Raw genomic sequence first — 13,712 nt, forward strand, 5'->3', positions numbered from 1 at the left:
GCAGCAGCAGCGTCTTCAAGAACAGCAACAACAGCAACTTAAAGCAGGAGCAGAAATTTGGGAGGAAAAAAAAAAAAGATCCTCGCCACCACCACCACCACCACCACCCCTATCGTCATCATCATCATCATTGTTAACAACAACAGTAACAGCAGCAGCAAAATTTGAAAATAAGGAGCCAGAGATTTAGTCAAAATACGGTCATGGCCACCGTCGCCACCACCACCACCACCACCACCACCACCACCACCACCACCACCACCACCACTATCAGCAGCAGCAGCATTATCAACAGCGATAACAGCAGCAGCAAGAATAAGAACGTGTCAGAAGACGGAAAAAAAGAAAGACAAAGAAGAAGAAGAAGAGGAAGAAGAAGAAGAAGAAGAAGAAGAAGACGGAAAAAAAGAAAGACAAAGAAGAAGGGTTAAGAGTCTTTGTTTAGTCTCGTTTTACAGTGTGACGTCATAACAGTTTTTTTAAGTTAGCAAACGTCACCATATTTGGGTTGGAGATGGTTTTTACCTTTCTAACAGAGAAGGGCCAGACAAGGACAAATTGTACATCAGCAGTACTTTGGTAACTGCTAATTAGCTTGTTAATTAAATCTGTTGTAAAACAAGAGCAACTGCAGTAACATGAGATGCCCCACAGCAGCAGTAGCGCAGTAGACACAACACTTTCGGCAGCCATTAAGAACACACAATACTAGCTGACCAATGACGCAACAACAACATTACGTCATAAGCTGTGCAACAATTGTGTAAACAGGCGGACAACAATTGCATAATAGCAACTACATGAGATGACTAACAACTGTTGTTGTTGGCACTCCGTCGCTTACGACGTCGAGGGTTCCAGTTGATCCATCAACAGAACAGCCTGCTCGTGAAATTAACGTGCAAGTGGCTGAGCACTCCACAGACACGTGTATCCTTAACGTAGTTCTCGGGGATATTCAGCGTGACACAGTGTGACAAGGCTGGCCCTTTGAACCACAAGCACAACAGAAACAGGAAGTAAGAGTGAGAGAAAGTTGTGGTGGAAGAGTACAGCAGGGTTCGCCACCACCCCCTGCCGGAGCCTCATGGAGCTTTTAGGTGTTTTCGCTCAATAAACACTCACAACACCCAGTCTGTGAATCGAAACCGCGATCCTATGACCGCGAGTCCGCTGCCCTAACCACTGGACCATTGCGCCTCCACAGACTAACAACTACATTGATAGTAACATAACACCAGGAGTAATACAACAATCGCAGCGTAAAAATTACAGTGAGAAAAGAACGGCACGACAATAGCTGACTAACAACTGCAGCACAAATAAGCCAATAATAGCACAACATCATTGTCATCATCAACAACAGCGATACAATAACGGGAGCGGCACAACAGCAGCGCAGCAACTAAGGTACAAAGAAAATAACAACAGTGCCACAACAGCTGGCTAACAACAATAACAACAACACTACGATAACAGGAGTGGCACAACAGGAATAACATAACAATAGGACAACAAATGAAACATACATACAGAGTACAATCACAGCAGCTGGCAAACAACTATGATAATGATTTAAAATTTTGACACAAGGCCAGCAATTCCAGGTAGGGAGTAAGTCGGTAACATCGACCCGAGTATTCAACTGGTACTTACTTTAGAGAGCACGAAAGGGATGAAGGGCAAAGTCGACCTCGGCGGAATTTGGACTCAGAAAGTGAGAACAGATGAAACGCCGCAAAGCATTTTGTTCTGCGTTGCTAACGATTCTCCCAGCTCGCCGCCCTACAAACAACTATAATAATCTTTTCAACTATAGGCACAAGTCCTGAAATTTTGGGGGTGGGATGAGCTAGTCGATTGCACCGACCCAGTGCGTAACTGGTACTTCTTTTATCGACCTCCGAAAGAATGAAAGGCAAACGCGACTTCGACGGAATTTGAAGTCAGAACGTAAAGACAGACGAAATACTGCGATGAATTTCGCCCTGCGTTACTAACAATTTTTATTTCTTTATTGCCCACAAGGGGCTAAACATACAGGGGACAAACAAGGACAGACAAAGGGATTAAGTCGATTACATCGACCTCAGTGCGTAACTGGTACTTAATTTACCAACCACATGGTTCTGGGTTCAGTCCCACTGCGTGACACCTTGGGCAAGTGTCTTATACTATAGCCTCGGACCGACCAAAGCCTTGTGAGTGGAATTGGTAGACAGAAACTGAAAGAAGCCTATCGTGTGTATGTGTGTGTGTGTGTGTGTGTGTGTGTGTTTACGTCCCCGTATACTAGCGGTTCGGCAAAATAGACCGATAGAATAAGTACAAGGCTTACAAAGAATAAGTCCTGGGGTCTAATGTTTTCATTTTCCTCTTCTATTCTGTTGTCTGTTTAAAGGGAAGTAACTCTTACACTATGCAGAAACGCCGGAAGCGGTGTAAATTGTTTATTGTCCCTTCTGTCATTTAACATGGCGACGTTCTTTGGTGAAGTTCTGCCAGTTTTTTCCCGGGCGACGGGCGACGATGACGATTTCGACGAAGATGAAGAGCAAGAAGCAGAATTAACTTGGTAAATTGGTGCTTCTTTCATTATCATTAGAACTACGTAGATGTGTATTCTCTGCTTTGTTGCTGTTATTTACTAAACTAAATTAATGATACTAACATACTTCAGATCATCCAACGATCTCAAATACATGTTGAATAATGTAGTCCTAGATATTTAGTGCGGGGTGCTCAAAAAAGATAGGTTAATCACAGCTGGGGTAATTTTGTAAGCCTAGCTAGGGCTACTCAATAGTGTATTAGAGTTGCAAAACGAAGTCCCGTGTCCCTACTAGCTATTAAGATACACAATAACCGTTTCATTAAAATAGATCAACTGTAATTAACTGATTTATCGTTAAATGATATAAAATTGAATCAATAAAAGATTGTGTCATAAACTGGGTAAGTTTATATAATTAAGGCGTTCAGACTTAGTTTTCCTATTACATAGAAGTTTTGATTTTGGTGACAGATTTTACATTTAGACGTTCTTGCAACCCTCGTCTGTTTTTCAGGTGAGGAAATTTATAGTCTTGAGGTTTTGAAAAATATAATGACGACGAGTGTTCCATTTGATCCGATCAACGGAACTGCCTGCTCAGGAAATTAACGCGCAAGTGGCTGAGTACTCCACAGACACGCGTACCCTTAACGTAGTTCTCAGGGAGATTCAGCGTGACACAGAATGTGACAAGTCTGGCCCCTTTGAAATACGGGTACGACTCATTTTTGGAAGCTAAGTGGACTGGAGCAAGGTGAAATGAAGTGTTTTGCTCAAGAACACAACGCGCTGCCTGGAATCGAACTTAGGATCTTATGATCGTGAGCCGAACACCCCTAACCAATAAGCCACGTGCCTTCAGCAAACAGTGATAAAGAAATAACATTTATACATATGTGTGTGTGTGTGTGTACACGTGACCACTTCAATACAATTTCTGTCTTTCAAATTCTCTCACAAGATCCGTGTTGGATCAGTGGTAGAAGACACTAACCCATGGTGCCACTTTATTGGGAAATTAGAATGGCGTGGATTTGTAGCAGTGTGAGAAAAATTGTTTTTATTTGTAAAAGAGGCAGGTGGAAAGTGGGGTTGGTAGGTAGGCACCTAATCTAATATCCACACACACACACACACACACACACACATATATATATATATAAAAACAAACAATAAATGAGCACGTGCACACCCACGTCCACCTGCACACCCGGGCACAGGACACCGCAAACAAAACGCAGACAAGAAAACAACAACAACCAGAGCACAGAAAACACACAAGCCACACAGAGGCCACCCCCGCCCCAACACCGTGTGTGTATGTGTGCGTGTGTGTGTGTGTATAGATACTCTTTACTCTTTTACTTGTTTCAGTCATTTGAATGCGGCCATGCTGGAGCACCGCCTTTAGTCAAGCAAATTGACCCCAGGGCTTATTCTTTGTAAGCCCAGTACTTGTTCTATCGGTCTCTTAGGCGAACCACTAAGTTACGAGGACATAGACACACCAGCATCGGTTGTCAAGCGATGTTGGAGGACAAATACAGACACACACACACACATACATATATATATATATATTAAATTCAAATTACGACAAACGTAAATAAACAAACGAAGTTTGCTTTTAGAAGCGTTGAGATGTCTTAGAAAGTAAAAGAAGTGATTTTTAAATTCTCAAACACAGACAGGATAATGCTAATAATATAGCCTGAACAGGATAAACTACTCCTATTTTGCAGATAAAAGTGTTGGCGGCCAGCTATACGGCAGGCTTCATTCAGTTTCCGTCAACCAAATCCACTCACAAGGCTTTGGTCGGCCTGAGGCTATAGTAGAAGACACTTGCCCAAGGTATCACGTAGTGGGACTGAACCTGGAACCATGAGCAACAGTTTTTGTGATGTCTTTACAGCTTTATTAATAGAGCAAATTACTCTACCTCCTGTATTCGAGTACTATTTTTTCCCACCTTTTTTCACATTTATGTGCTTACTCTGCTATATATATATATCTTTATTGCCCACAGGGGAGTAAACACAGAAAGGACAAGCAAGGACAGATAAAGGGATTAAGTTGATTACATCGACCCCAGTGCGTAACTGGTACTTATTTAATCGACCCGAAAGGATGAAAGGCAAAGTTGACCTCAGCGACACACTAACACACAGAATGTCTCTTCTTTTTTGTAGGAAAACAAGTGTCCAGTGGTGTGAAGCAGCAGAGCCAAAACTCCAAGATAACAAGTTACCATGTTCTTTGTTGATAATTTCTGTTGGTCAAGTAGCCTCAGGTAAAGTAATCTTGTGGTCATTGTAAATCCAGCACATTCTGTAAAGAGGTTGGTGAGTGAATGGGGGCAACATTGGGTAGAGAGGGCTTGTTAGTCTTACCGAGGACATGACAACTTTGCTAGTGCTGGTGATTTGATAAAATACACATTAATACACTCTGTAAAGAAGCTGGTCATATGAAGGGTATCCAACCATAGAAATGGTGCCAAAAGTAGTTGTACAAATCAAGCATGGAACCTGATGCATCAACGGAAACCACAACTCCAAATAAAGAACTGACTCAGATTGTAACCATGACAGCATAAAACAACGGGCGAAAAATGGTTGTTTGGTATGGAAATATAGATTTTTCCCAGGGCTTCCACAGGTTCCCCAAGTGAGATTGGAGCAACCAATGTTGTGCTTCAACTATTACAAGTTGGCACCTGCTGGAAAATAAATACTGACACGGTGCTTTTTTACATGCCAGTCTGGTAGTGCTGCCTGACTGGTATGTAAAAAGCACCATTCGAGCGTGGTTGATGCCAGTGCCACTTGACTGGCTCCCAAGCAGGTGGCACGTAAAAAGCACGGAGTGGTTGGCTTTAGGAAGGGCATCCAGCTGTAGAACCCTTACCAGAACAGATTGTAGCTTAGTGCGGCCTCCTGGCTTGCCGGTCCTCAATCAAACCGTCCAACCCATGCCAGCATGGAGAGCGGACGTTAAACGATGATGATGATGAAGACGGAAATTTTAGGAATAAGAAAAAATGGTTTGTATGGAGTTCGGTGTTGGAATTTTGGAAGGAAGAAAGTGGAGGACGTTGGGTGGGTCTCAAATAGAGGTAACATGAAATCTCTCCTTAGACCCACCTGTGGTGCAGAAGCCACTGTTGAAGAACAGCAGAAGAGGCAGAATGAGGAATCGATATATTTGTGGATCAATAGATGGCCTGTATTGGTGATTGAATAAACAACATCTTCATAAATATTTGTGGTCTTTATTAATAAGTTTGATGCAAACCACCTCATCTTCCATCCTTCTTGGGTCAGTAAATTGAGTACCATTTAATTACTAGGATCAATATATAGATAATCGATATGCCCCCCCCCCCCAACACACACACCTCAAAATGTATGGCCTTGTGCTCGTTACTATTTATCATTTCTTCATATTTTTGTAGGTTTTTGCCAGGCGTATTTGCTAAAGGAAAGCACCAAACCCGCTGGATGGCTGTCCACCTCCTTGACCACTGATGACCCAACTCTTGATCATAATGCTGAAGTGCATCTCTGTGGGAAAGACTCTGTGTTTATTCAGTGCACAAAGGAAATATCACCAGAGCAATCGTTCTGCTGGGTGCACAAGGTAGACAGTTCAATTCCCATCCTGTCTTCTCTTATCACTTTCTTCTCCCACCCACCCCTCTCTATCTCTCTCTCTCTTTCTCTCTCTCTCTCTCTCTCTCAGCTTAAAATTATTTTTCAGGTGGATGTGTAATGTCAATGTGAATACCCGTCAGAGTGTAAGTATCTTGAGAGAAAAGCTGAACATTAGAAGCATCAGTTGTGGTGTGCAAGAGAGACGATTGCGCTGGTATGGACATGTGGTGAGAATGGATGAGGATAGCTGCGTGAAAAAGTGCCACACCCTAACAGTTGAGGGAACCCGTGGAAGAGGTAGGCCCAGGAAGACCTGGGCTGAGGTGGTGAGGCAAGACCTTCGTACATTGGGCCTCACCGAGGCGATGACTACTGACCGAGACCTTTGGAAATGTGCTGTGCGTGAGAAGACCCAGCAAGCCAAGTAAGATCGTTGCCAGTGCCCCTGGACTGGCTCTTGTGCGGGTGGCACATGAGATGCACCATTTTGAGCGTGGCCGTTGCCAGTACCGCCTGACTGGCTCCCGTAGGATTTTCAAGTGAGATCGTTGCCAGTGCCCCTGGACTGGCTTGTGCGGATGGCACATAAAAGACACCATTTCGAGCGTGGCCGTTTTCGTGCGGGTGACACGTAAAAGCACCCACTACACTCTCTGAGTGGTTGGCGTTAGGAAGGGCATCCAGCTGTAGAAACTCTGCCAAATTAGATTGGAGCCTGGTGTTGCCATCCGGTTTCACCAGTCCTCAGTCAAATCGTCCAACCCATGCTAGCATGGAAAGCGGACGTTAAACGACGACGATGATGATGATGTAAGACACTTGTATCCACAATGTAATCCTCAGGCAATGTCAACATAACAGTGTGTGTTTGACAAGGCTGTACTTTTTGAATTTAGAGACAGAATCTATTTGCTAGACCTCTATGCAGTCTCCATTTCCCCAGTTTCATTCACAAGATTTGGATTAATTTGTGATAATACAAAATGACATTGTTTCAAGATGCCATGGAGTACAATCAAACCCAGGACTTTGTAGTTCCAAAGCAAATGGGTTAACCATTAAGCCTGGTGCATATTTGATCAGGTATCAGAAGATGCAGCACCCACTGAGCAGCAGCCATCATGTCAAGTTCATTGTGCAGAACATTCTCAACTCTCTTACAAGATGAGCCAATAGCATTGGCTTTCAATCCATCACCATGTGGTGAACATGATCATTGGTGACAGTTGCAGGATATCCAGACCCTGGGTCATCTTCAAGACTCTCCCTTCCCCTCCTAAATTCAGCTGTCCACTTTTGCACTGTTGCTAAAGGTGGAACATCGTCCCTTAATGTAGCAGCCATGCCAGCATGAATGTCGTTGGGGGCTAAACCCTTTTCCTACAGGTACTTCATAACACCACAATGCCAAATTTTTTGTGTACATTTTCAAGAGAAGTCACTACTAGTTACCTTTTGATGTCTTCTTTGAACAATCAGATGTCAGTTTATCTGGAAAGAAACAATTAGGTTATTAATAAGAAGAGGTTGGAATTAATGCACACAAGATTTCTCACCTTTAAACATCACTCATTATGAACTTCTCAGCCGACCTTCATATAAATCTGTTGTATCAAGGCAGAGTTTATTGTTTTTGACCAATAAGAACAGAATATGTGAAGATCTGAAATCAGCCCTTCAAAAAAACAAAATAAGCACATGTCCCTTCAAATGCTAACTTATAAAACTAAATATATATTTGACCCACTTTGCATAAAACCTATTTTTCATTGTTGCTTCTTGTTTCTGAAATTCTTTGCAGGTATTTGATTCTCTCCAGATGAACTCCACTGAAGTGTTTGTTCTTACTTCAGCGCCAGCTAGTGACTTCCAAACTGAAGCCTCTCTTTCTCAATTAACAGTACCATTTCTTCGTACTTTAAGAAGTTCCAGTACATGTTGCTTGCAGAGACCGCCTTGTCCTTACCTTGAACAACCAAATCTTATTTCTTCTCTCTCAGCACAAAGTTAGTTTAACGAACTCTTTTATTTACTCATTTTTTGTCTATATCTTGTGTGTGTGTGTGTGTATAAAGATGAAATTAAATAGAGAGATACAATTGACAATCCAATGATTTATTTATATTATAATATAATATACTATGAATCTATCTTTAAACTTGACCTATGAAGAGACTTATATTTAAGGGAATTGTTTATATATCAAAAAATGTAATATAAGTCGAAATAAATTGTTGGCATTTTGATGTTTTAACAATTGTTTATGTTATTTGAAATTATGTTATATATAAATAAATTATTGGATTGTCAATTGTATCTCTCTATTTATTTTTATCTTTGTAATTTGCCTTATACCCCTATTTATGTGGTATTCAACCGACGTACTAATCAATTGGATGTTTTACATACCCCTCTGAAGAAATTTTTTTCCTTAGTTTGTTCGTGCTTTCCCCACTCTCGCCTCCTCCACCTCCCAACACCATCACACCACACCACACTACACCATACCACACAACACACCACCACACACACACCAGCACTGACCAATTCCCATCCCCACATTTTTACACATACACACACGCACACGTCAAGATCACCAGCCCTCTTTCACACGCACATACATACTCTCTTACACACACGTGCACCTTCGTTTTGGGATCACCATTACTTTATTATCTCCCCTTCTTCTTCCTAGCTCTCCTGTGTGACCCCTCTGTCCGGCATTCGCTATGATAGATCGCTATCCACTACACATTCTTTATTTTCTCTCCTTGTTTCTTTCTGTGTTCCTTTCTGTAGAAGAGCGTAGGCTCGAAACATTAAAGACTTTTTCAATTCCTGAGCGTTAAACTAATACATCTATTTGTTGTCTACACCACCTGTCTTCGTCTGTTGTTTTTTTTTGTGAATTCTCCCTATTTATATATATATTCATGCCAGCATGGAAGACGAACATTAAGCGATGATTATATATATATATATATATATCTTCATTTAACATCCACCTTCCATGCTAGCAGGGATGGGACAGTTTGACAAGAACTGGCCCGGCAGAAGCCTGCACCAGACTTCTGTGACTGTTTTGGCAGGATTTTTACAGCTGGATGCCCTTCCAAATGCCAACCACTCAGCAGAGTGGACTAAGTGCTTTTAATAACATCGAAAAATACCTTAGGAATGAGAACTCCGGTTTGAAATTTCCATGAGACACCTGATGAAGGCTGGAGGGTATATCAGCCGAAATGTTGTGTTAACAACAAACAAGATGAAGACAAATATCCGTAAAATGTAAATAATGTACATAATACCTTGTCTCTTAAATATAGAACTGCAAATGATGTTTGTCTCTGAGTATCCATTATTTATTCTGTCTTCTGTTAAATACATATTCTCTATGTCTGTTTTGTCTTGTAATGATTAAATACAGTCTTAAATTTTTTCCAATTCCTATTCTATATTATTTCTTGTTTTCTCTTCATTCAGTTCTGACCTATTGCCAAATCTTTAGAATTCTTGCCCAGTTATTTGTCTGCTATTGTGAGTCCATACACATCGATTCCACTACAATCAAAGCGTTTTCACCTCTTCTCAAACTTGATAAATTTGTGTCCATTACTCAGGTAAGAATTGATTTTGGTTTTTTATTGTCAAAAGATTGTTGTCATCATCATCATCATTTAACATCCTTTTTCCATGCTGGCATAGGTTGGACAGTTTGACTTGGAGTTGGCCTGCCAGGGAGCTGTCCAGATTCCAGTTGTCTGTTGTGGCATGGTTTCTACAGCTGGATGCCCTTCCTAATGCCAACCACTTTACGGAGGGTGCTGGGTGCTTTTTACATGATAAATAATCATTGAGATATATACATGACATGTGATATTGAGATATATATGTGTGCGTATGTATATATATATTTATATGTATGTATATTTATGTATATTATATATATGTATATTTATATTTATATATTATTTATGTGTCTGCCTGATCAGATTGGAGTCTGGTGTAGCCATCTGGTTCGCCAGTCCCCAGTCAAATCGTCCAACCCATGCTAGCATGGAAAGCGGACGTTAAGTGATGATGATGACGACGATGTGTGTATACATGTGTGTGTGTATCAGACTTAAAATAAATATTGATTTCAAATTTTGGCACAAGGTCAGCATTTTGGAGGAAAGAACTAAATCGATTCCATTGACCCCAGTGCATAACTGGTACTTATTTTACTGACTCCAAAAGGATGAAAGGTAAAATCAACTCAGTGAAATTTGAACTCAGAAAGTACAGATGGATAAAATACCACGAAACATTTTGCCTGGCATGCTAATAATTCTGCCAGCTCGCTGCCTTGAACTTAAAATATATACTGGTGTCAGTTTGACTCACTAAACCCTTCCAGGCACTGCTCCATCATGGCCACAGTCTAACAATTAAAACAAATAAAAGAACTAATAACAGCAGAAGGTAATGTTTATCCCCACTTAAAAGTGGATGTTGTGTTAGAACACACAATACTGCATTAGTTACCATGAGAGAACCTCTCATATGGATTTGTGGTGCATATAAGCACTCTTGTTTATATCGCTAGAGGGAGATAATCATCCACCATCGCCACAGCTGTGACTGCCAAGTCATGTGATTTCAGCCTTCCTTGACTTTGTCAGTGGTAGACGCCCGGAGGCAAGAAATAGCAGCAATTCCTCCACTTGTGATGTACATAGAATTACAGCTGTCACAAATAGCCAGTGGGCTTATTAAAAAGAGTACTTTATTAGAGAGAGAAGGGCAGTTGTACATGGCCCTTTATTTTTTTCAGGGCCTAGACTGGTGAAGTGGAAGAGAGGTAGGTATCCTCAAATCAGTGACCTACTCTGAATACTTGCAAAGGAGTGGGACCTGCTAAAGGTTTCCATATTGCCTGATAGTGATATTAAGTCAAGTGATGGATTAAGTTGACCAAACAATAAAAAGTCTCTTTATTTGAAGTTCAATGTTTCATAAGAGAAACATGTCTGGTGATTCATTGCTGAAAATTTATAGGTGCAGGAGTGGTTGTGTGGTAAGTAGCTTGCTTACCAACCACATGGTTCCGGGTTCGGTCCCACTGCGTGGCACCTTGAGCAAGTGTCTTCTACTATAGCCTCAGGCCGACCAAAGCCTTGTGAGTGGATTTGGTAGACGGAAACTGAAAGAAGCCCGTCGTATATATATATATATATATATATATATATGTCTGTGTTTGTCCCCTCAACATTGCTTGACAATTGATGCTGGTGTGGTTACGTCCCCGTAACTTAGCAGTTCAGCAAAAGAGACCGATAGAATAAGTACTAGGCATCCAAAGAATAAGTCCTGGGGTCGGTTTGCTTGACTAAAGGCGGTGCTCCAGCATGGCCACAGTCAAATGACTGAAACAAGTAAAAGAGTAAAAGAGAGTCCATTAGTCAAGGTATCCATTTCATTCCTCCTCTGTCTATGTTTCCAATGTTTCCAGTCCAAAACCTCTTCATTAAATTCTTTATTGAGATTTTTCTTGTGATTGGTATTCTTTTCCCCCCTTTTTCAGAATGAAACTTTTGCAAGTGCAGCAATCAAGAAATTCGTTGATCTTCATTCTCCTTCAAATTCCCTTTACTTATAACTTGAAATAATAAAGTATTTAAAATTTGCCTTATGTTACTATTATTTCTATGTGTGTCCCCTAACCCTGTCACCATTTTGATTTCTACATGGGCCTAAGCAGAGTAAGGACAAGCAGTTGATAGAATTAACCTCTGTGTTTAACTGGTCCTTTATTTTGTCAACCCTGGTAGATTGAAAGATTAACCCTTCAGTATTTAGACCAGCCAGATCCAGCCTCTCACACCTACTCTACCTTGTCATTCTAGAAAATATACAATCACATTTTCGAAATCATGAAGCTACAAGATAAAGCATGATTAATTCAAAACAGTGAGAATATAAATAAGCATTACATTTCATTTAAGGTTATCTGAATGCTAAAGGGTTAAGTTGACCCACAAGATTTGAACAGTGATTTATAACAATTCTTTCAACAATAAGCAGCACAAGACCTAAAATTTGCAGGAAGATTACTTATTTCCTCGACCCCTGAAAGGATCGTGTTCTAAGTAGAATTTGAACTCAGAAGGTCAAGCCAAGTGGAGAGCTGTTAAGCATTTTGTCCGGTGTGCCAACAACTCCGTCAGGTAAGGGGGAAGGGAACGTATGGCCAACCAGACGGAACAGCATTAACTTTCCACAACCAAACTAAATGGTTACTATTTATAAAAAAGAAACAAGACATTATGATTTCATTGAGCCTGGCTCATCAATCACGGCCAAAGTATACTGCAGCCAACTGGACCAAATGACGCAGAAACGTACAAAGAAAACAGCCTAGATTAGTCAACAGGTCCACTCCTATTTTATTACAAGACAACGCCAGACCATACATCGCAAAAATGACATTGGCGAAACTAGAAAAGTTGCTGTTGAAAGTTCATTATCCACCAATCCTGATCTTGCCCCACGGTCTACCACTTCTTCCAGAATTTGGATAACTTTTTGATTGGAAAAAAATTTAATCCCGACGATGATGTAAAACAGGCATTCCAAGATATTATTGATTCTAGATTGCCAGGCTTTTACAGTTCCGGGCTGTACAGGCGACCGCTGAAATAGCAAAAGTGTATTGACAATATGGGCGCATACTTTGATGAATAAAACTATTCCTTGTATTTATAAAACATTAGCAATCTTTTTTTCTGTTCTACACATTTCATACTTGACGACTTAATACGTTGCGTCTCAAAAGACAGGATGTGATGGTCACAGCGGAACGGCTTTGTTCATAGATAGCTAATCACTTTCTGCTATAGGCACAAGACCTGAAATGTTTTGGGAAGGGGGTAAGTCAATTACATAGACCCCAATACTCAACTGGTACTTAATTTATCGCTTCCGAAAGGATGAAAGGCAAAGTCGACCTCGGCGGAATTTAAACTCAGAACTCAGCTCTACTCACTAATAATATCCGCAGAGTACGGTAGAGGGGAGACAACTCGGTGTAAGGTACATGACTTCCATTACTACAAAATTTAATAATCCTTTTTACTGGAAGTACAAGACCTCGAATTTGTGGAGAGGGGACTGGTAGATTACATTGACCCCAGTGTTTCAATGGTACTTAATTTAATGATCCCCAAACGGATGAAAGGCAAAGTCGACCTCGGCGGAATTTGAACGCAGAACGTAAAGACAGACGAAATACCGCTAAGCATTTCGCCCGGCGTGCTAACGATTCTTCCAACTCGCTGCCTTAATGTAATGTAAAGAATATTTTCTACTCTAGGCACAAGGCCCGAAATTTGTGGGGAGGGGGCCAGTCGATTAGATGGACTCCAGAATGCAACTGGTACTTTATTCATCGACCCCGAAAGAATGAAAGGCAAAGTCGACCTCGGCGGAATTTGAACTCAGAACATAAAGACAGACAAAGT

At 41.0% G+C, this 13,712-nt stretch overlaps 1 protein-coding gene across 1 annotated transcript; it reads left to right on the top strand.

Moving 5' to 3' along the window:
* The first annotated feature begins 467 nt into the window (after window positions 1-467).
* Window positions 468-11,879, top strand: LOC128247642 (proteasome assembly chaperone 1-like). Its single transcript, XM_089351614.1, has 6 exons — window positions 468-2,575; window positions 4,747-4,847; window positions 6,012-6,196; window positions 8,012-8,216; window positions 9,694-9,830; window positions 11,777-11,879. The coding sequence occupies exons 1-6, from the start codon at window positions 2,475-2,477 to the stop codon at window positions 11,849-11,851; spliced, it is 804 nt and encodes a 267-aa protein (XP_089207740.1). The 5' UTR covers window positions 468-2,474; the 3' UTR covers window positions 11,852-11,879.
* Window positions 11,880-13,712: the final 1,833 nt, after the last annotated feature.

Source organism: Octopus bimaculoides, chromosome 4 (genome assembly GCF_046866305.1).
Source record: "Octopus bimaculoides isolate indiv1 chromosome 4, ASM4686630v1, whole genome shotgun sequence".
Classification (NCBI taxonomy): domain Eukaryota; kingdom Metazoa; phylum Mollusca; class Cephalopoda; order Octopoda; family Octopodidae; genus Octopus; species Octopus bimaculoides.